The 21,124-nt window shown below is 40.9% G+C and overlaps 1 protein-coding gene across 5 annotated transcripts in view; it reads right to left on the bottom strand.

The window, feature by feature from the left end:
* The window catches only part of FBXL7 (F-box and leucine rich repeat protein 7), a 214,975-nt gene that overhangs the window by 102,850 nt on the left and 91,001 nt on the right, over nt 1-21,124 (bottom strand). Inside the window, exon 1 of one of the 5 annotated variants that reach the window (XM_068931445.1) lies at nt 9,009-9,154. The exons of 3 other annotated variants lie outside the window; for them this stretch is intronic. In XM_068931445.1, the coding sequence (XP_068787546.1) occupies nt 9,009-9,031 (23 nt within the window). In that variant the 5' untranslated portion in view covers nt 9,032-9,154. Of the gene's footprint in view, nt 1-9,008; nt 9,155-21,124 lie in introns of those variants that run through there. One more of the 5 variants, XM_009680387.2, reaches the window with a different exon arrangement.

Here is a 21,124-nt window from a genome sequence, read left to right as displayed (position 1 = left end):
TGAAGGCTTTAGTCCAGGGGATGAATTTCCACACCCGCTCTCCAGTAATGAAGAAACAGTAAAAGTAATCTTAGAATATGATTAGGCTTCTAGACTTAAAGGGGAGGGGAAGATGGGGGACTGAATAGCCCACTGGACTGATATTTAAGAATAACTAAAATGAGTTCCAAGAGCTCAAGCCAGCCTTAGAGCTTCAACACGGTTTACCTAAAAAACAAACTCCTTTGATTTTGATGTTCTTTTAAACACAAAAGTAGTCTTTGTTTTGAGGGCAACATTTACAAAAATGGAAAAAAAATTCTATCTTAAGTGCTTAATATATTAAGCCAGAGAAGAAAAAGCACATGAGCACACAGATACCTTGAGAGAGCGTGTTTAAGAACAATGTAATCTGTTACCTCAAACCTTCAGCCACTCTTGACTTTGTAAAAAGCTTACTCGCATGGTCTCTTGATGAATGAAGAAATCCAGATAATGGTTTAGGGGAGCAGAAAGAATTTAAATGAATGCTGATAGAGACCTGTATGCTCACCTCTCACATCAGAAAGCGATTCACCAAATATCAAAACAGAGATGGCTTTCAAAATTAGGAAAAGTTACTTTTAGTCCCCAAGTAAACACAGAACGTATGACAAGACAAGAGCTCATATTTTACTACAGCGCTACAAAGAGCTCTCACTTTCATCAGTTTCTTGACCAGTAGCCTTGATTTCATAATTGTAGCATGAACTCAGGTTCTTAACATCTGCAGTACTTGTTTCCACGCTGCAAGCCCCTTGTTAAGAAAAAAGGTGAAAACAAAACCACAAATAAGACACCTAATGATTCATTTTTAACACTGCTTATAATATTCCTCAGTGTGAGACCACTCTCACTCCATGCTCAGGAAAATCAATAGCAAAAAAGTACATCTCAAGGACAAGTTTCCCAGGTCCCATTAACATGAGGAAAATCACCTGGTATTTCAATAAAGCTACTACAGAAAAAAAATCTGTTTCCTTTAAGCAGCCAGACATGAAAAATACACACTACTTGCAGAAGAGTGGATTGATTCCTTATTTGAAATTACTTACTTTTAACAGCCTATAAGCTTGCCTTGGAAAAAGTCAAAACATAATTCCATAAAAAACTTTTGCAACTTCACACAGATGAGTGACACTCCTACTGCTCAGACCACACACACACAAATTTAAGAGCTACAAGGCTGTCTCTCAGACAGTAGGCCAAAGTCATACCTAGATGCAACCTGGGGTAGGCAACTGATTTACTACAAAGTCAGCTGGGTTTGCTCTTTAGAAAAATAAATGTTTGCACGTTCCAGACAATTCTAGCTATTTCTGATACAGAAAATCAGCTTCCATATAGGCCAACTCCCATACACACACACAAGTAATTCTTGCTGCCACTGTGCTAGACAGCTGTGGTAGGCCATTGCCATTTTCCATCGCAACTTTAGATAGAAAGCAGTAATATATTTTTGGTGCAGGCACTGCTACAATTATTTTTAAAAGGACAGAAAAGGAAATTACCTACTTAAAAAACTGATGCTGCAGATTACTCACCGGTGCACCGAAACAAAGGAGAGGAAATTGAAGAGTCATGTTCTCTCCAACGTCAACACAGTATACAACCACTCTTAACTTCCTATGTGCACTACTGCGGTACCTGCTCAAAACACTGAGCAAAATGGGACCGATTTCAGTCACGACATCTTGAAGGAAAGATATGTAACCCATAAAAGCTGGAGAACAGGGTTTGTAAGATCTGCACCTGTGCACTTTTTGTAATTGCCTACAGAGCTGAAGCCCTTCCTTTGGCACATCCGCGCATCTCCTTGCTGCTCTCGAAAAATGGATGGAGAGCAAGCAACGAAAAGCAGAAAGCTCAGTCACATGCCTGGTATGAACCTGGCCAGCTGTCAGCAGCCCCTTGGACGACGCCAGGAGTTCAGGAGTAGGATTTGAGACTGTTTGGCACATCCTCACTATGTTCCCATGCAAGTCCTTAACTGTGGTCTGTTGTTTAATACACAGCTAATGTTCTTAAACTTCTCTCAACAGGTAAATAAGAAGCTTTAAAGCAAGTATTTCACAAAGAAGTTAACAGAAATTAAATGAATACATGCAGATTTTAAGCACTAAACTGCACAGTTCGCTGGAGGTTGTTTCTGACCCAACAAACCATGAAGGCTGCTTTTAAACTGCCAAAAAATTTGACATCCCCCCCGCCTTTCTAAGTGCTGGAAGTCATTTGTTTCCAGCTCTGGTGCACTGAGATTTATTAAATTTATATTGGAAAACTATTACAGGTGATGTTTATTTATTTCTAAATGCATTGCTGACATTCTCCACATATTCCAAGCCATATACAATTGGCATTCACAGCAGCAACATAATTAGCTTTATAGAAGCAAGCCTGACAAAAAATATGATAACAAAAATATTCAGGTTTTCTAAAAAACCCCAACCAACCAACTGCTTAGGCAATGCATATGAAGGGAATCGAAGGTATTACCAACTTAAAATTTATTTCAAATATCTACTGTTGCATTTTCCTTATACCAACTGATGTAATTATTCGACTTCAAGCAAGCTATTTTACCATAGGAAACTGTGGTTGAGGTGGTTAAAAAAAAAAAATTTCACTATCATTTTCCTGTGGGCAGTATATGCCTATAGGAAGATGTTCACTGCACTGCGCACATACCAAACCAGAGTCAAAGCAGCTTGCACAGACCGATTTTGTTAGTATTAAGAGCGCAAGCATAGCCTCCATTCAGATATGGCCCTCTACCACACAGATGCATGCGTGCATATCCACATATAGACCTTGTCCTCCCCAAATTCATGGTAGGGTGTGTTTCAAAGCACATACCCTAAATAATTTTGTATACGTATACCAAAAAAAAAAAAAAAATCTATTCTCAGCTTTATTCAACGTTTAGTTTTTGCCCCTGGATATGAACAACCATTGCCCTCCCTAACAATATCCAGGATTGGCTTTCAGAGTTTGATAGTCTCAGAGCAGCATGTTAAAAATCGAAGGTATTAATGGAGAAAAAGAAGCTGTAACATAAAACCACTATTAGGTACCTGCACCTGTAGGAACTCTCTCATTTGCTTTGCTTTTGATTACTTCCTAGCCTTACTGCCTTTCTGATTCCTTCGGTGCCAGCCAGCCTACGATAGCTTGAGAAGCTTGTACATTTATCGTAGCCTTCTACCAAGTCAAAAAGACAAACCACTACTTTGTTCACTAGAGTGAGAAAAAACAGAAAACAAAACAAAAACCTGTAAGTAAACAGGCTGAGGAAAGTCTGTCATTTAAAACTTAATTCTCGGTTTCAGCTAGGTTCATTTTGTTAGCGGCAACACTGGCCTACAGAAGTGGATAAGTGGTTGGGTGGTAACTCCCTGTTGAACTCAGCCCATGACTCTCATAAGCAAGCGCAACCTTAAGCCTGTCTTCAGTGAAGCAGCTGGTGATGGTACAAAGTTACCCATTGGTTGAGGGTCTGTGATATTATTTTGCTTTAAAAAATAAAATCACCTGCAGACAACACACCATAGCCTTAGAGTCGAATCAAGATGAGCCACAAACCATCACTGACCTCATCGAGTTTCCCTCAAATCACAACAAAATCACCAAGGTTTCACTAGGATTTTACAGGAGGGCTGCTCACACAGGCGCAGTAAAAACATACCTTTTGGCCCTGAGGTTTCATACTTTCCCAGTAAGCTACAAGGCGAAGTCACAACTCATCTGATGGAACAGCAAATATAAATCAGCACCTGCCACGGTTCAACTGATTCTTCTCACTCCAAGATGGACCGGAAATACCTTTCATTCACTCCTTATAAACATTTACCTCTGCAATGCCACTACAAACGCAATAGCATTTTGGCTACCCACTGGCTCTGACTGATAGCATGGTGCAGTTTAATTGCTGAGCATGTCCTCCTCTTATGCTTCATCTGTACCTCATGAAGCATATCCACTGTTCCTCTTAAGCTGGTTAAATATTTTGGGATTAAAAGTCTCAGGGTCAATACTGTTTAATGTCTTTACTAATGGCCTAACCGAAGAGACTGACTGCACTCTCAGCAAATCCGTGGACAATACCAAATTGGGGGTGAGCAGTCAACACACTGGCAGTAGGGCTGACATTTAGAAGGATCCTGACAGGCTGAAGAAAAAAAAAAAAACACAAATAAGCAAAAAAACAGGCCAAAACAAATCCCATCAAGTGCACTGGCAAAGCCAGGTCCCGCACCAGAGACTACATTTGCTTCTGGCTTGTGAAGCAGCTTTGCAGAAAAGGACCTGGGCAGCCCAATGTACAACCAGTTAAATACAGTCAGCAGCGTGCCCTTTGGGTAAAGGCAGCTGCACGCGCACTGCATGCTCTCACCCAGGCTGAAGCCAGTCCACCAGCAAGACACGGTCCATGTTGGGATTCCCTGTGCCAACAAGGGTACGAGCACTTTGCGGCGCACACCCAGGAGGCTCCCCAAGGTGAGCAGGCAGACAGAGCCCAAGACCTACGAGGGGAGGCTGACACAGCTGCCTTGTGTCACTCTGGAAAAGAAAGGTTAAAGGGGCCACGTCCTGCTCTCTTCAGCTACCCCCAGGAGGCTCAAGAGAAGATGTTGACAGACTTGAAAAGGTGCACAGTGACAGGAAGAGATGCGACGGCCACCATGAGGGCAGGCAGATGTAGGAACAGCTGTGAAATCACAACCTTTGGAAGCAATCTGATCTGGTTGAGCCTGCTCTGAGCAGGGAGGAGGACTGCACGATCTGCAGAGGCCACTTGCAACTTAGGTTATTGCCTCACTTTTGCCAAAATGATTACTTCCTTCAAAAAAGGACACATGTGTTTTCTTATTCAAGAAAGACAATATAATCACTCTTTGTAGACGTTTGAGCAAGCTGGTCCTCTGAAACAGGTCATTTGTCCTTGGCTTTCATTTCAATGGACAATAGGAGAGCTACGTTTACGATAGAGTAGCTCTTACAGAACTGAAAACTGGAAACATACCAATCCACAAACATATATCAGAAAAATCACTAACTGCATTTTAAAATTAGAAGAAAGCTAATTTGATCATAGAAATCATTCATAACGAAATGTACAGGCTGCCACTGACATCTAAAGTACTAACTAGAAATACTATGTCTGAATATGTTCTAATAATCAATAGATACAGGCAGAAAAAAAATACTTGTTTCCAGTTAATGAACGTTATTTAGCAATGCATTCAGATCACAGAATGGTTGAGATTGGAAAGACCTCTGGAGATCATCCAGTCCAAACACCCTGCTCAAAGCAAGGCAAGCTAAAGCAGATATAATAAAATTCCTGATACTCTTTCAAAAAGATATCCTTAACAGAATTAGCTTAATGGTTTTGGTTGTATCCTAATTGTTAAAGCTGTAAGCTTAACACCACAATATCCACCAAGACCAACAGGAAAAAAGCATACGCAGTTTGGCAGACATAAAACTGACAAGTTGCTTTAAGATGAAAGTTAAACCCTGCTCTTTAAAGACAGGCAAAAGATCTAGGTTAATCCAAACGAGTTAAAAGCTTCAAGATCATTTTACTTATGATACACATCATGTTGTCTCTCATAAGTTTCTTCAGATGTCTGAAATGAGGAGGGTACCCTTAAACTGCACCACTAAAGACTCAGGACTTCTAATTTGGAATGCAACAAATTCAGAATGAGCTTCACAACTTCAGCTAGTGGAACATTTCCCACTGAACTCAGTATCACTGGAAAGGAGTATCTGCTGAACTCCAAGTATGTTGTCTGAAACAACTGATTTCATTAGTCTGTAACAGACCTCTGTTGAAAATCCTAGTGAATCTGCACTAGCTCCCAAAGCACTCTGGCAACATGGTCCCTGGGAAAGTGACACCACATCTACACCAGATCCGACAAGGTCCTATGGCCACTGAGTGAAAAGTGACTTGTCATGAGGTGATCTGGAAGGAAGGCACTCACTTTGAAAAGGCACAAGCAACGACGCTAAGAGAATTGCTTAACGGGACAGTTGAGGAGAAGGAGGGCTGACTCAACATCGTAAGTGCTTGAACTCAGGAAGTTATCCCAGAGGGGGAGCGCTCCGGAGGGAAGGGAGCCCGCAAGAAGGGAGCCCGCAAGAAGGGAGCCCGCAAGAAGGGAGCCCGCAAGAAGGGAGCCCGCAAGAAGGGAGCCCGCAAGAAGGGAGCCCGCAAGAAGGGAGCCCGCAAGAAGGGAGCCCGCAAGAAGGGAGCCCGCAAGAAGGGAGCCCGCAAGAAGGGAGCCCGCAAGAAGGGAGCCCGCAAGAAGGGAGCCCGCAAGAAGGGAGCCCGCAAGAAGGGAGCCCGCAAGAAGGGAGCCCTGATTGCCTTGAAAAGTAACATCAAGGTATCTGCTTGGAATAAAGGACAGAAAAACACCAAAACAAACACTGATCAGCAAAGCAAACTATCACAGGCCAAGCAGCATAGGGATAAAGCAGGAAATGCCAAAAATTAAGTTTAATTACAACTCGAAAGGTTAAAACATCTAGCAAAAGGTTCTTTAGCTATACAGGAAAAAAAGGAAAAGGCAAGTAGTAGGGATGCTATCCGGAAGGAAATGCAGATGAAGATCATTTAGGAGCAGTCCAGTAAGTAAGAGACAACAGTAAGAAAGAAGAGCTGTTTTAACTCAAGGGTATTGCTTAAGAACAAACGGGCATTCTGGCCCTGAACAATTTTAGGCTTTCAATTAAAGAAATATTCTTGATCCTCAGAGAAATAAAGGTTTGAAATAGTCTCCCATAGAAACAGAGGGTAGGGGACAAAGCGCTTTCAAGATGGGCTCAACAAGTTAATGAAAAGGATTGCATGATGTGCTTGCTCCCACAGCAGAGCTGTTGGCCCGAGCGTACCAAGACATCCCTTCAAATTCTTTGTTCTCCTCCAGATAGAGCCAGTAATATCCTTGCCCACCTTTATTACAATAGTCAATAAGACATTCACAGACTGTAATGATTTGCAAACCTTTTTTAGCCTCAGAAATGTTGTTTCATCACTACATGTAGAACAAAAATTTTAAAAATGCAGCTGAAGAAATAGTAACTGAGTGTTACTGCTAAAGAACAAAAGCCTTGAAGAATTATTCTGCATAGCCTTTTCCCCTCTGAACGTATTTCATCCATTTCCAAAAACAGATCTGTATGGAAATAAATCAAGATAGCTAAAATCCCAAATTACTCTGCAAGTGACGAGACACCAAGAAGTATTTCCTCATACCTAACAATATTGGTCCCAATTCTGAAAAATGCTCAGGGCACATTTTATTAACACGTGTCATACCCTGCTAACTCAGCTTACAGAAAAATGGTTGGAAAAGCTTCAGCACAAGTATTTTAGTGAGAGGTGGTTCTCTTGAAATAAGTGTTTTTCAGAAGACTGAAATAACAGTCAATCACTTGCCCAATTTTAGGAAAAAAACTGCACAATCGTTAAAGATTTTCAGAAATAGTTTTTTCCATTGTGAAATGACTGGTCTCTTGCACATATACTAGAAAAAAAAATGTTAGAAGTCAAAAATAAAGTTTCAACTGACAGGGAACAGATTTCAATAATCCGAAAAATAAATGAAATTTTTTTCCTGTTTGGATTAGTCTTATTCCATAAACTCTCCTTACAGTAAATTTTTAACCCCCATCTTGCTCCGTTAAGTATATTCTTTGATTGTACAACTTCCCCCTCCATTTTTCTAAACACGCACTGTGCATCATGCCTTTGCCAAAAGTTAAGATAAAAGTTTGCTCCCATGAAAGTTTACTAGATATACTAGAAAGAGATTAGGAATTGAATACAGACAGAAAATCTCTCCCCCCACCCCTGCAATAAAGAAACTTGACTCTTGCAATCAACTGAATACAGAATTAATGTAGTCAACTGAATACAGAATTTAGAAGAAAAGCAGAAATGGAGTAAGTCTTTAGGAATGCACCTCTCTAATAGAGCAAAATGCTACAGACATGCAGTCACAACGCAAATTTAGGAGCAGGAAGAGCTGGGTCTAGGGATTTACAGCACGTATGGAAAGGGCTTCTTTTCAGCTGCTGGAGCGTCAAGTGAAAAGGGGAACAATGTAACTCAAGCTTTCATAAATTAAATACTATTCTAAACTTCAGCTAAGTCGTTCATTGCTACCAGTTTAGTAGTCCCTGCTCGGTTTCATCTTCAGCTTTCTGTGGCTTACATTCCTTGCCTGGATACGTCAATCTGTACAAACCACAGCAAAAATTGTTAAAACTGTGGTGTCTAGGCAGCAGCTGTGTATGCTATGCCAACAGCAATCAAGAGCATTTTTCAAAAAATAAAAAAGTTCTCTTGCTTATGTATGTAAAAAAACAAATAAATAAAAACAGCTAGCCTTTATAGGGCCTGTAGAGTAGTCAGATTAAGTAAACCACTCATCTCTGCTAGAAACATTAAGTTCCACTTTAGGGCAATCAAGCCCATGGTGAAAACTGGTATCAGCGCTGGAGTCCTGATCGACAGAGCAGATGGGGAACGGGCAGGAAAATCAGCATCGTCATGGGGGCATGGCCTGGCCTGGAGGGCTGCCAGGTGCCCCAGCTAGATGGGATTGAGACTCATTAACAGCAAAGAGTTGTCCTACAGTTACCTAGGGAAAGGGGGAGTGAGGAAGGAGCTTCTGCACAGCCAAAATCTATTCTTTCCATGCGCTCACACTGCATCTTAGATGCAGGAATATTGACAGAAGAGGAGGATGAATATTGCCCAGCTCAAGTGCTGCTGGAGCGAAGCAACAAGGGAACATTATGAGAGAACTTGGCAGAAGCTGCTGCAAGCCCAGACACCGTTCTGCAGGAAAGCAACCCCCAGGCAAGCAAGCAGAGGGGCCAGATACCAGAAGGGGCGAACAAAGCTGACAAAGCTGAGTAACGGCTATAAATAAAAGCAAAGGAGTGATTGCTAGGGGAATTCTTCATACCTCCTCAAAGGCAGCAGAAACATCTCTGCCCGATATTTAACACCTATTAGCAGCAAGGAAGTCCCCCAGGCAACTCAATAGCTGTTTTGAAAGTTCACCAAAACTGTGCATTTCTTGCACCCCCACAGACAAAGCAGCTTCTAATGTGCCACTCCACTAAATGCTTCACCAGCCCAGGGTCTGGGAGTGGAGCGAAGCTTTGTGTCAAAACAATTTGCCTGTTAACTCCCAGCATTCAATTCTACTGTGCTGTTAATCTGTAACTACAGGGAACGGAAAAACTCTTGGCTAGAACTCGAAAAACAGTGCAATTTTCAGCTCTGTCAATGACTGTGAAGATCTTTACATAGCAAAGTCCTCAGTATGAGGAACTGCAGCTGGATAACGGTCCTGCAACTAGCAGCTTTGTGAACTGAGCCCGTCCAGGCACCTCTGAAGTTACCTCTCCCATCGGACAAGTGATCTAAATTTCAAAGTCAGAGTAAGTCCTCTTGGTAACACATTTCTGGACACTGCAAGAGAAGGTGGTGATTGGGATCAGCCAGCCTGACCCACCTCATTACTTTCTGTGGCTGAAAGACTACACTTGTGGACACAAAAAATGTCTTTTGCCTCAACTTCAGCAAGGACTTCAGCACTGTTCTCCACAGCATTCTCGCATCCAAGAAAGGGCCTTAAGGTCTGGATGCACGGACAACCAGATGGGAAAAAAAAATGGTTGGATGATTGGGCCCAGAGATTAGTAGTCAATGGGGTCATACTCTACTTGGGCTGGTAAGAAGTCAAGTACTGCAAGGGTCAATCCTGGCACCTCTCCTGCCTAACATCTTTATCAATAATCTGGCGGAAGCGATAAGAGTGCACCCTTGCCAAGTTTGCAGATGACATAAGATTGGGTGAGGAAGGATGGGGGGGACCATTCAATATGCTGAAGGACAAGGCTGACATCCAGGGGGACCTAGACAGGCTGGAGGAATGGGCCAGTAGGAACATCCTGAAATTCAACCAGGACAAATGCAAAGTCCTGCCCCCAGGAAGGATTAACACCCCACAGTGGTACAGGCTGGGGACTGCCCGGCTAACACCCTCTACTCAGCCCTCATGAGATCACATCTCAAATAATGCATCCAGTTTTGGGCATCCCAGTACAGGGTGGATATCAGTCAACTAGAGTGAGTTCAGCAGAGGGCCTCCAAGGTAGTCGGCAGCTGGAGCGCTTGCCCCATGAGAAGAGGCTGAGGAACCTGGGCTTGTTCAGCCTAGAGAAAAGACGGCTTCAGCGGAGCCTAACAGCAGCCTGCTGGTACGTAGGAGGAGGTCATCGAGAAGACAGAGCCAGGCTCTTTACAACAGTGCATGGTGGGAAGATGAGAGGCAATGGCCATAAGTTAAAATAGAAGGGATTCAGACTGGATAGAAGAAAAAACTTTTTGACCCTGAGGACAGTCAAGGAGTGGAACAGACAGAGAGGTTGTGCAGTATCTGCCTTTGGAGGTTTTCAAGTCCTCAGTGGATAAAGACCTAGGCAACCTGGTCTAATGGAAATGACTCCGCTTTTACCAAGTAGTTGAACTAAACATCCACCCAAGGTGCCTTCCAACCTCAACTATTCTATGATTCTGGAAATTATTATCTGACTTTTAGAGGAAAAAATCACTGCAGGGAGAGTATCACTGCTGCATTCAAAAGATGTGTCAGATTTGCTAGTGCAGACCTATATTAGTTATATGTAAACAACAGATTTATCCAAAGCAGCCCTTTCCAGCACGGATAGCCCAATTCTACCCAATTTAAAAAAAAAAAAAAAACACCTATTTTTTCCAGAAGGATCTAGCAATAAGAAGCTCTACAGTGAGATCAAGCTCTCTAGCATGAGATCATTCATACTGTTGCCCCACAGTAAGATTTTTAACTATTCTATGCAGAAAGAATGAACCATCCCTAGTCATACTGTAGGTCAAAAGACGGGACCCAGGTCTCCCTCATCCAATGCACAGGATTCCATGCTTTACCCTGTATTACAGTTAGCTCTATCCAAAGGATTACTATCAGTAGAAATCTTAAGAGGTCTCCCTCCTGTCTGCTTTTATTAACAGCAAGGTCAAGGCCAGAAAACTACCTCACCTACACTGGACTCTACTTATTTATTTATTATTATTCTATCAGCTACTGAATACTAAGGTCCCAGTCCCCCAAGATGCTGATATAAGATGTTCCCTGCACAAACTTCATACTACAAATATTTCAACATCCATGAACTATGGATGCTTACAGCGCACATGATTAAGCATCAAGTCACCAAGGGTAAGTCTCACTCTAGAAACTAAACAGGAATATATAGAAAGTCAATTTGGTTTGGAACAGTCTGAAAAAGGTTGTAGCATTTATTTTCATGAATCATCCTACTATACTACAATACAGTTCTTTGATTCTTGCTACCATTAGCAATAGACCACTTCACCGTAGCACTGGTTGGATATAATACGCTATAGCAAAATGGAAAATACAGAAAACGTATTTTACTCTCAAAGCGAAAGTGACGCCTTGGGGGAAGAGAATATTAGTGTTTTATTTTTATTGGAGGCAAGGGGAAGGAATAAGAACCACATCAAGGACCTTGAGAAAATTCCTAAATCCATAGTTTTTCCATCTTCATCATTTGGGATCTTTGGCCAACCATTACATTTTGGAAGCTATCTACCTAAATGACTCACTTTTGGAATATTCCAGCTGTCACTGATCTCCCAGAAAGATGTCTGAACAAATGAAAATGCTTTAGCATCACTCTGATATCCACAGCCAGAAAACCGCACATTAGTAACTAAGTTTTATTGCAGGTCTCAAGACACTGCTAATATAAATGCACTTTCCGTCCCTTGGCTTAGGGAATCAACGCGTCTTGGATTTTGGAAGGTTTCTATTACCATAACTGACAATATGATTTCACAGAAATTCAGACTGTTAATACTGCTCAATGCTATAGTTAGCACATCCTCACTGGTGGTTCCTCGAATCCCGAAATTATTTTTAGAAATCAAGATTCTGAAAGGATTTTTCATCTCAGAAAGGACTTGAACTTGCTTTGAGGGCAGGTGAGAACGGCAAAAACTGTCTTGCACTATTACTTTGAAGCTTAAAGCTGTATAGCTGCAGTTCTGAAATAACATTTAACTACTGTGTAAGGTGACATGGTACGTTCATTTCAGAGCTGCCTACTGTATGCATAAAAACATCCAAAACGCATGACATTTAACGCACAAGTGGGAGGTGAGCTTTTACAGATTCAAGTTACCGTGCAGATAGTCAAAACACCTGATTTATGGGTACAGGCACTTTTTGCCTCTGCACATTATAGAAGAAGGACTTTACGTTTTGTTTCCTGTGGCTCCAATTTTGCTTCAGTAAGTCAATTGTGGGTGGAAGTAACCAAACAGAAAGTAAGATGCCAAGTAGAGGCCTCTGCAACTTGGCCTTCAGCGCACATACTTGTTACAGCCTGCAGTTTGCTGTTCTCATTTTAATCCCCTGTGCTCCTAGCATCTGCAAATTGTTTAGCAGATTTAAGTCCTTCATTTGTCTCTTTATGACCCAGCTTGCTTTCCTACAATATTTTATCTTCAGATTTGTGGAGCTGCCATCTTTCCACTCACATGTTTAATGAAGTTGGATAACAAATGACACTACTTTTTAAGCAACTGCCACCAAGAAGTTGCAGGTATCGGTAACAGGCACACCGCTATTTAAATTATTGCTGCCTCAAATGAGCGGGCAATATGAAACACCAATAGTATGCTTGAAAGGGCTTTAAATACAGCCATGTATTTAAACTCCAGTCATACTATTTTATCCCTGGGAGCTACTTCCTCATCATGGATAAGCATCACGTACTAGTGAGACGTTAACCAAACTACAAAATATTTAAGACTGTTTAAACAGTCTTGACCAAACTTCCCAATACACACAGAGTACCTTTCTAGAATATATATTTTAAGTTCACACGGTCATTGGGCCTACCCTTCAACTCATGGGCCCGTTCTTCCCTTGTAGAAAGGGGCAAAGGATACACAGTAATACTACAGCAGAGACAACGGTGCTCTTCTGGAGAACACGATACAGAGCTCTTCTTGGTAAAAACCCCACACAGACACCGAATTAACAAAGGAGCAAAGTTTAGAAGCAGCTCCCCATTCATTCCACCCCCCCTCCAAAAAAAAAAAAAAAACAGAAGACAAAAAAAAAAAACCACCACAAACAGAGAGAGAGAGAGAGAGAGAGAGAGAAGGAGGGAGGGAAGGAGGGGCCTGGCAGGCAGTGAAGCGAAAAGAGCGTTTCCCTCTCTTCACATTTCAATGAGTTGCACATTTCCAGACAGCTGTTCTGCCTCAAACAAACAGGCCGAGTCTGCCGCAGGACACGAAGGGCTTTCCATTAACATGTTTTTGGCTAGAGAGGGGTAATCTGCCACTGAGCATCTATAGCTATGTAACCTAATGAACTAGGACTACATCTCCCGTGACTAAAAACAAGCACCGCCTCCCCAAAAACAAAACCACCCCCCCCAACAAATAAACAACCCCCCCACTGCCAAAACACCCTGAAAAAACCCCACACACTAATACAAAGCTATTAGGAAACAAATTCATCTAGTTCGTAGGCAGACTCGCTGCAGGTGGCCTCACGGCCATGTCGCAGCACTGCTCCTCCAGCGAGTTCCTCTTGCCGGGCAGATCTGCTCTCCAGCTCCCAGACGCTGTGCAAAAACGAGTCCCGTGGAGTCTGGGTAATTCACTTGGCTCCCACCATTTCTCCAGTCCTTCCAAGGGCTGCGGCCGTTCCAAGGTAAGCACAGAAAACCTAAGCGTACTTGCCATTTGATGTACTATGTAAGCAAATAACGTGTCTCTCTTCTGGAAAGAGATCGTGAGCCTAACAACTGCGTAGGGGAGATTGGCCTGACTTCACGCTGCCTAATTTATTTCAGACCTGAACAGCTAAATGACTTAATCGGTCTCAGCAGCTGACCACTCTGATGTGATGACCACATATGGCCAAGCACAGAGGGAACAGGAAGGCTCGAGTTAGGCCTCGCGGGCAGCCAGAACTTTTAAATGCGCCAACAACAGGTGAGAACAGCAAATTCCTCCGCTTACCCCAGACGGGGAGCGGCAGAGGCAGGAGAAGCAAGACAGTGGCTTGCAGTTGGTAGTGTTGGCTGTTAGAAAGTTCCTTTTCCTTACAAACTTCTAGACAAACATGGAGCCCCCCAAACTCTTCCCTGGGCACTCAAAAAGCACAGAAGATGGTGCTGCTTGACACAGAGGCCAGTGTGAACACTGCCACCACTCAGGAAGTTTGAAGCACAGATTTCCATTTGAATTCTCGAGACTTTAAATCTGCATTTGTTTTGGATGACAGCGCACAATTCTCTTCCTCCCACGGAAAACGCATGCTGTAAGTTAGAGAAACTGTTCATATGACAAAAGGAACAGTAGCTGACTTAGTGGGAGGGTTACAGCCTGCGTAACTGTTGTCGGAGAAGGGGAAAGCATTTTGGATATAAAGAAAACCTAACAGCTGCAAAATTACAATAAGACTTCTTTTTTAAATTTGCCAGAACCAACTTTCCAATATAGCATTATAGATCTACAATTTTTTCTAAAGAGTGAAAAAAAGCACAGAATGAGCAAATGATTTGAGAAGATTCTCCAAAGGGGACTAAAACAACAAACAACAGCAGAGAAGGAACAAATGGCTTAAATATGGTAACATGCTGGAGAGATAATTTTTTGTCAACCATGAAGTATAATTTGACACGAATGTTATTTCTGGCAATAAGCATCCATAAATAGCATCATCAAGCACATGCTATTGTGCCAGGAAAAGCCATTGCCAAATAAACAAATACAGCCTTTTCTTCTTCCCCCCCTTCCCTCATTATATTCAACAGCTCTACAACAAGGAAAACAGTGCTGTATTTTAACTAGCAGCAAAATACTTGGAGAGAACCTTTCTGAAGCTTCTTACAGCACAAGTCAAGCAAAAACCCTGAGGTTCATCTGGGACAAAAATCAATCTTTCATGCCCTTTGGGTGAGATATCAGACACCTTAGAATTTATTTTGATTTCATCCATTGCATCCAGAAATCAAAGTCCTCTCTCGCTTACTACCCAGCAATAAGAAAATGAAGTCACAAATTCACTGAAGCACCACAATGGTTAAAAAGATGAGTGGAAAACCTTACCTACAGCTTACCTCCCATATTTCTAGGCTGTTCTGCCTACATATACCAGAGAGCTAACTTTTGACAGATTAAAGACTCAGGGAAAAGTTTCTCCCATGTAAAGGCAAATGGGTGTACTGGGGGTAGAAACTAACCATACTTCAGTATTTGAGAACTGTAGGTGCTTCTGAAAGGATGAGTTAACTCCAAACAGGAGCAGCACGTTTAGGCCAGAATTTTCCAAGCTATCTAAGACCATTAAATAGCAAAATTCTGTAATAAAACAAGCCCTAATGTGAATTATCATCATCAAGTCTTTAAAAAGGATGAGTGCAAACATTAGGCTTGTAAAGACATTTTATCACATTTAACTAACACAGGCAAAAAAATTAAAGCGATGCTTGGATGCACATTTACAAACACATGTTAAGGACTTCACTTTTGATGTTAGATAAGTGAATCAAGTGCTTTGAAACTTAATGTGAAGGCTCACAACTGACCGATCCCGTCCATTCAAACAGAAATATACTGGCACTGTAACAGTTCGTTTACTTTTTGCTTCAGTTACCAGGGGCAGAAGGATGGGTCTGGGCTTTGGATCATACACAGCTGCACTTCCTGCTGAATAGCCCAAGTAGGTAGTACTGTAGAAAAGCATTTCAACGCAATGATCTTGCGAGTATTTTTTATGCCACAGAAAGCCACTTATGCTCCAATAAACCTGTTCTAAATCAACATGAACTGTTGGGTTTTAATTCTGTGTACGTGGCAAACAAGTACTCTCCAAAGATTATGATCTACGTTGCGTATGCTTACTTTGAATGATTTTCTCTTCAAATGATCTACAGTTTTATTTTCTCTTTCAAGGCTCAGCTCCTACAATTCTTAGACGGTTCCATCTCAGCCACTTCCAGATTGTCTAAAATAGCACACCAATACGTGGCACATTAGATACTTCATTTAATTTTGTGTTATCATCTTATAACTGACTCTTACCACTGACTCTTCTTCAAAGGGCGGGGGAGTTTCAACCAGTACCTAACTCGCTCCAAAGCCAACATGTAGATTATCTTAAGAGGCACCTTGCCCTCACACTGAATGGGTGTTTGTTTTACAGGATCCTCCCAGCTGCCGCTTTAAGACCTGTTTGGAGACTCCAACCTTTAGTCAAGTTTAATGCAACAGTCTACAAGCATCCAGTCCCCTTCAACCCTGCATCAGTTCAGCAGCTTTAGAAGCAGAGTCAACACCTTCGTCTTGCTTCACATATCCCCTCCTTACTCTTTTGCAAATATCTCCTGCCTTAAGGTAACTTGGCCAAACCCACTCTGCCTAGAATCAGAAAAAAACATGGAAACAGAGCTCTCTCTCTCAACCTGTCAGAGACTAATTTGGCATAAACTAGTTATATTGCTGTCAATGTTTAAAAAACAAAAAACAAAAAACACTCTTTCTAGTCCACAGGCATTTACAATAAGGCATTTAAGAAGTCCAAGTATCATTCTCTAAGCCTGTGAAAGACCAGTTTCCATGAGCAGAAAAGACTGCTCTCAGTAATATTCCTCACTGAGCACAACCAGAAGTATTATCACTTTGAAAGTAACACTAAAAGGGGATTTCATGGTATTGTCATCTTAATTGGCTATCACAACCAGCCCCGCCAAAAGAGGAACATTTAAAGTCATCACATGTACATCACAAGTTCTACAGGGAGACAAATATCTGCTAGAGTATTTTTTTTTTCCTCCAAACTTCTTATACTGTTGCCTATAGATAATTATTTGTAAAAGTGCCCAGCATATTTACTTCTACTTTAATTCAGATGTTAGTATGGAGCAGAGTCACGCCTTGTAGTTTGCTGAAGACAGGCTGAAGTTCCAATAGTTACATTTATACTAACTTTTAAAAATTGTTGTCACATTATATATAGCTTAAGAGATAATTAAAACATTCAGACTTGCAGATATGTTACATCACTTGAAGACATCATTGTCTTGAGTCATAAATATAAAAATCCACTGGATCCAACAATATTCCACAAAAGTTAATGACCTCTTTTAAAAAAAACTTTACATAATCAGAATGACCATATAATGAACAGCAATGCTTGGAAATGCAAATGCAAAAGTGTAGATTAATACCATTTTAGCACTCCTGAACAAGGAGGATAAAGCTATTCTGCTAACATATCCCTTCAGTTTGCTCCACTGCATGAATTCCCCTCTATTTACAAGTTGTGTGTACAGCCTTTAAACTGAGCAACTTTCCCTTCTCACATGCATATTGCTTATATGGCGACACAGCAAAGCAGCACATTAAAATGTGAACTACACTAGCTTTTCCTTTTTTACCCCAAAATTCCTGTAATGTGCATGCCATTCACATTACTGAATGGATGTGCTTAATTTACTTCTCAGTTTATTGTTAGTATGCCCCTTTGAAGTCTCCTAGCAGCTGCTAGGGAGTTCACCAGTTCTGCATTAAAAAAAAAAAAAAGATTCCTTTCTAAAGTAGTTTTAAACTACTTTAAGTTCAGTCAATATTCAAGTCTCAAGGAAAAAAAAAATTATGCACAATTTTTTCCATTATTTTGGCACCTCTGCAAAGAGGCTAGAAAAGGCCACCCAACATCACTATTTTACAGTGCCTTTATACAGATGCAGATAACTCTTACATAAATGTGTGGGGGGGGGGAAATCAGGCCCATCAGTCAATATAACCTACATATACAGCACAGTGTTTGCATATTTCTGCTGAGGCAGTTCCCAACCCAGCAAAACAGACTGCATCAGCTGATGAACACAAATATCGTTATACACAGAAAGCAGTACTTGACTTGGAATATCCCCCCTAGCATATTAAAGAAGGCTAACATTTACCAGTGCTTTTTCAAGTCAGAACTGAATATACTCTGTATTCTTTTAACAGCTATAGGATAGCTCCAAGTGACCAATAAGCAAACGTTTCTTTGGAAAATTCCTGGACGAACAAAGTTACACACAGAGAATTCTGCTTGTGTGACCACCCCTCCCTTGACTGTAATGCTTCTGACAGTAACTTATACTTCCTTGTTAAATAAATCGCAGCTCGTTACTGAGTCACGTCGCTCGCCTTCACAAGAAGTAAAAGAGTCATGTACTAGAAAGAATAAATCTCTCTGCCTAACAGTACATTTTTTTCTGCACTACTGTATTTATCACTCATGGCTCTTATCTAGTATTTATCTCATACAGTTATGAAACTCATAGCCAATGTTTAGATATGTCTTAATTCCTGCAGACTGAGTGCCATCACCCTGAGGGTAAGGGCCAAACTCTGCTCTCATGTCAAAGCAATGCCTCGGAAGCCCGGAGTTAAACTGAGATACTGTGAACAAAACTGGGGCAAGTAACTTCATATTTTGGAGACTAGTCAATACTTTCCCCACTGTGCTACAGTAATCAAGAAGAATAAATAAATATGGATGACTACTTGAAGAAAGTAAGGTATCTGTCAGATTTTGTGCAGCTATGAATGCTCAGCATGAAGAATCAAGACTCTTGAAGCCAGAAGATTAAGTTTAGGTAGCTTTTATATTTCCTTCACTCAAGCACATTCTCCTAGGCAGACTATATATGGTCAAAGAGCATTATACAGCGGATGCACTAACCGAGAGGCAGGTCTCCAGAGTAACACAAAAGGAGTTTTGTTAGAAGCAACACTGACCAGTAATTGAAGAAAAATCAGATCAGGGTGAGGTCTACTTGCAGTAAACAATCTTGAAAAACAAGCATGTTTTTCTTACCTTGTTTCAGTTAAGGTTCTGGTTCTAATGTCATAATACCTCAAGATACTTTGTGAGGTCAGTAAAATAAACTGACCGAGTCAGTGACATGACTTCTCAGAGTAAAATAAAGGAGAAAAAACACTTTTGCTTTTGCACTTCAAAGACTGTTTAATTTCAAGTTATAAAACATGAAATAAGGTCACAGACTACAGTTGCATCTTTACACGTAGTTCACAATGCTTTTTTTTTTTTTAAAGAAAGAATGTCAGTCATTTAATACAAGAAAAATTATGAACAAGTACGTATACCTCAGTTTGCTGAATAATACACTGGTTAGTGCATTTTGTTAGCAAAAGACATTAAAAAGAAGATTGTGAATTGATTTAGGCAAACAGATATTTAAAACCAACTACTCAATTTCAGCTTTTGTCTAAGGAAAAGAATGAGGAGCTCATTAGAGAGTTACTTTGTGGGCTGCAATATTCATTAAGCGTTTGCTCCTGGATTTACTGGCACACTTCAGTCCAAGTAGAGTTGAACCCTACATGACAGCTTCACACAGAGTTAGCGTCTTGAACAGAGACTTCCATAAAACACATCCAATCATTCTCTGCAAGTAAGGAGTGAGGAAGGAGAGCCCAATCAGGAGTCCACAACTTCTGCATGATCTCAGAAAAACAACAGCTACAGTCAAAGCCTCGCTTCAATATCTCCACAGCAGCTAACTCTGCCAAAATTATCCTAATTTTTCCAGAATAGTTCTCTTTTCTAAGCTTCCGTGTATCCAGTGAAGGAAAACTTAACACATTCCTTTTTACACCAACTGTGTTGATGGAGCTTCCCTAAAATCCATGGGACAACATTCTGAAACCCTCCAAGAACAAAGTTTGTGTCACACCAATAGCTAGAATGCAGACAAGCAACATTTTTGATACTGGAATGTGTCATTTTTTGGCAGGGAAAGATTATTTTAAATGATTGTTTTAATCTTTATCCAATGCAAGAATTCAGCATATTAATACAACAGATATTGTTCAGAACGGCTTTTTATCTCCGCTTACAAACCGCTGCCACATATTTAGAAAACAAATAATAACCGTAAGTTCATGCCATACCCAATGGATAACGTTAGGTTCCAAACTAAGCCATGTAAACATCTTGCATATAGTGTTTCATCCTTTAGAACAATTTCTTATTTAAAGCAAAACATTTTTCTAGTTGTATAACTGACATACGGCTTTTAAACTCTCATGTAAAGCCTCGAGTTAGTTGGGAGTCCTCATACAGAAAGCCTGTTTTGAAAGCTGGCACACAGACAGGTGCTCATGACTTAAAGTAGTCATATAAGACACTGCTGTAAAGCAATTTTGTGTCATTAGAATTTGTGGTTATTACTCAATACTCGTTGTGTTCCATTTGATGCATATAAGTGCTCCCCTTGCAGGTGATATTATCACTCAGACATTTTAAGGATAAACATCTCAGTTTCCAGCAGTTCAAGAACTACTTGAACCACTAGTGGTCATCGTGTCTGTCAAGTAAAAATATCATTCAGACTTGTACTTAAATGATGACACAACTTCCCTTGAATATTTTACAGGTCACTTAAAGCAATACTCCTTAAAAAAATAAAAAATTAAAAATACTCCCACTTTGTACATGCAAAATCCCTTAGAATCCCAGTTAAAAAAATAAATGAATCTTCTCAAACAGTAAACATGTGCCTCAAATCTCATACTCATCACTGAACTAAAACCCGAGAAGTTCACATACAATCTACGGGTTCCATTTGAAACCCAATGCAAGACAGTCTCCTTCTTCTTGATACCAATGTTATCTGAAGAGAGATTTTGGAAAGAACTGATGGTTTCCAGACCACAGAGTCCTTGACTCTGAGAACCTCACATCTCTTGGTCTCCTCTAGGAAAGAGGCAACAGCAGAACACCTCATTGTTCCATGTCAGAGCTGCTCAAAATTTTACTTTTCCTGGCATGCATGCTTCCTTCTGCGTTACACCCATGGATCTGAATCTAATCTCAATGGGAAGCACAACTTAAGACGACAATGTAATTGCGTAATTACTGCAACCTGCTCACTGTCCAAAACAAACTTGTCCAAAAGAAATCAA

Source organism: Struthio camelus, chromosome 2 (assembly GCF_040807025.1).
Source record: "Struthio camelus isolate bStrCam1 chromosome 2, bStrCam1.hap1, whole genome shotgun sequence".
NCBI lineage: Eukaryota > Metazoa > Chordata > Aves > Struthioniformes > Struthionidae > Struthio > Struthio camelus.
This window is presented reverse-complemented; position numbering and strand designations above follow the sequence as displayed.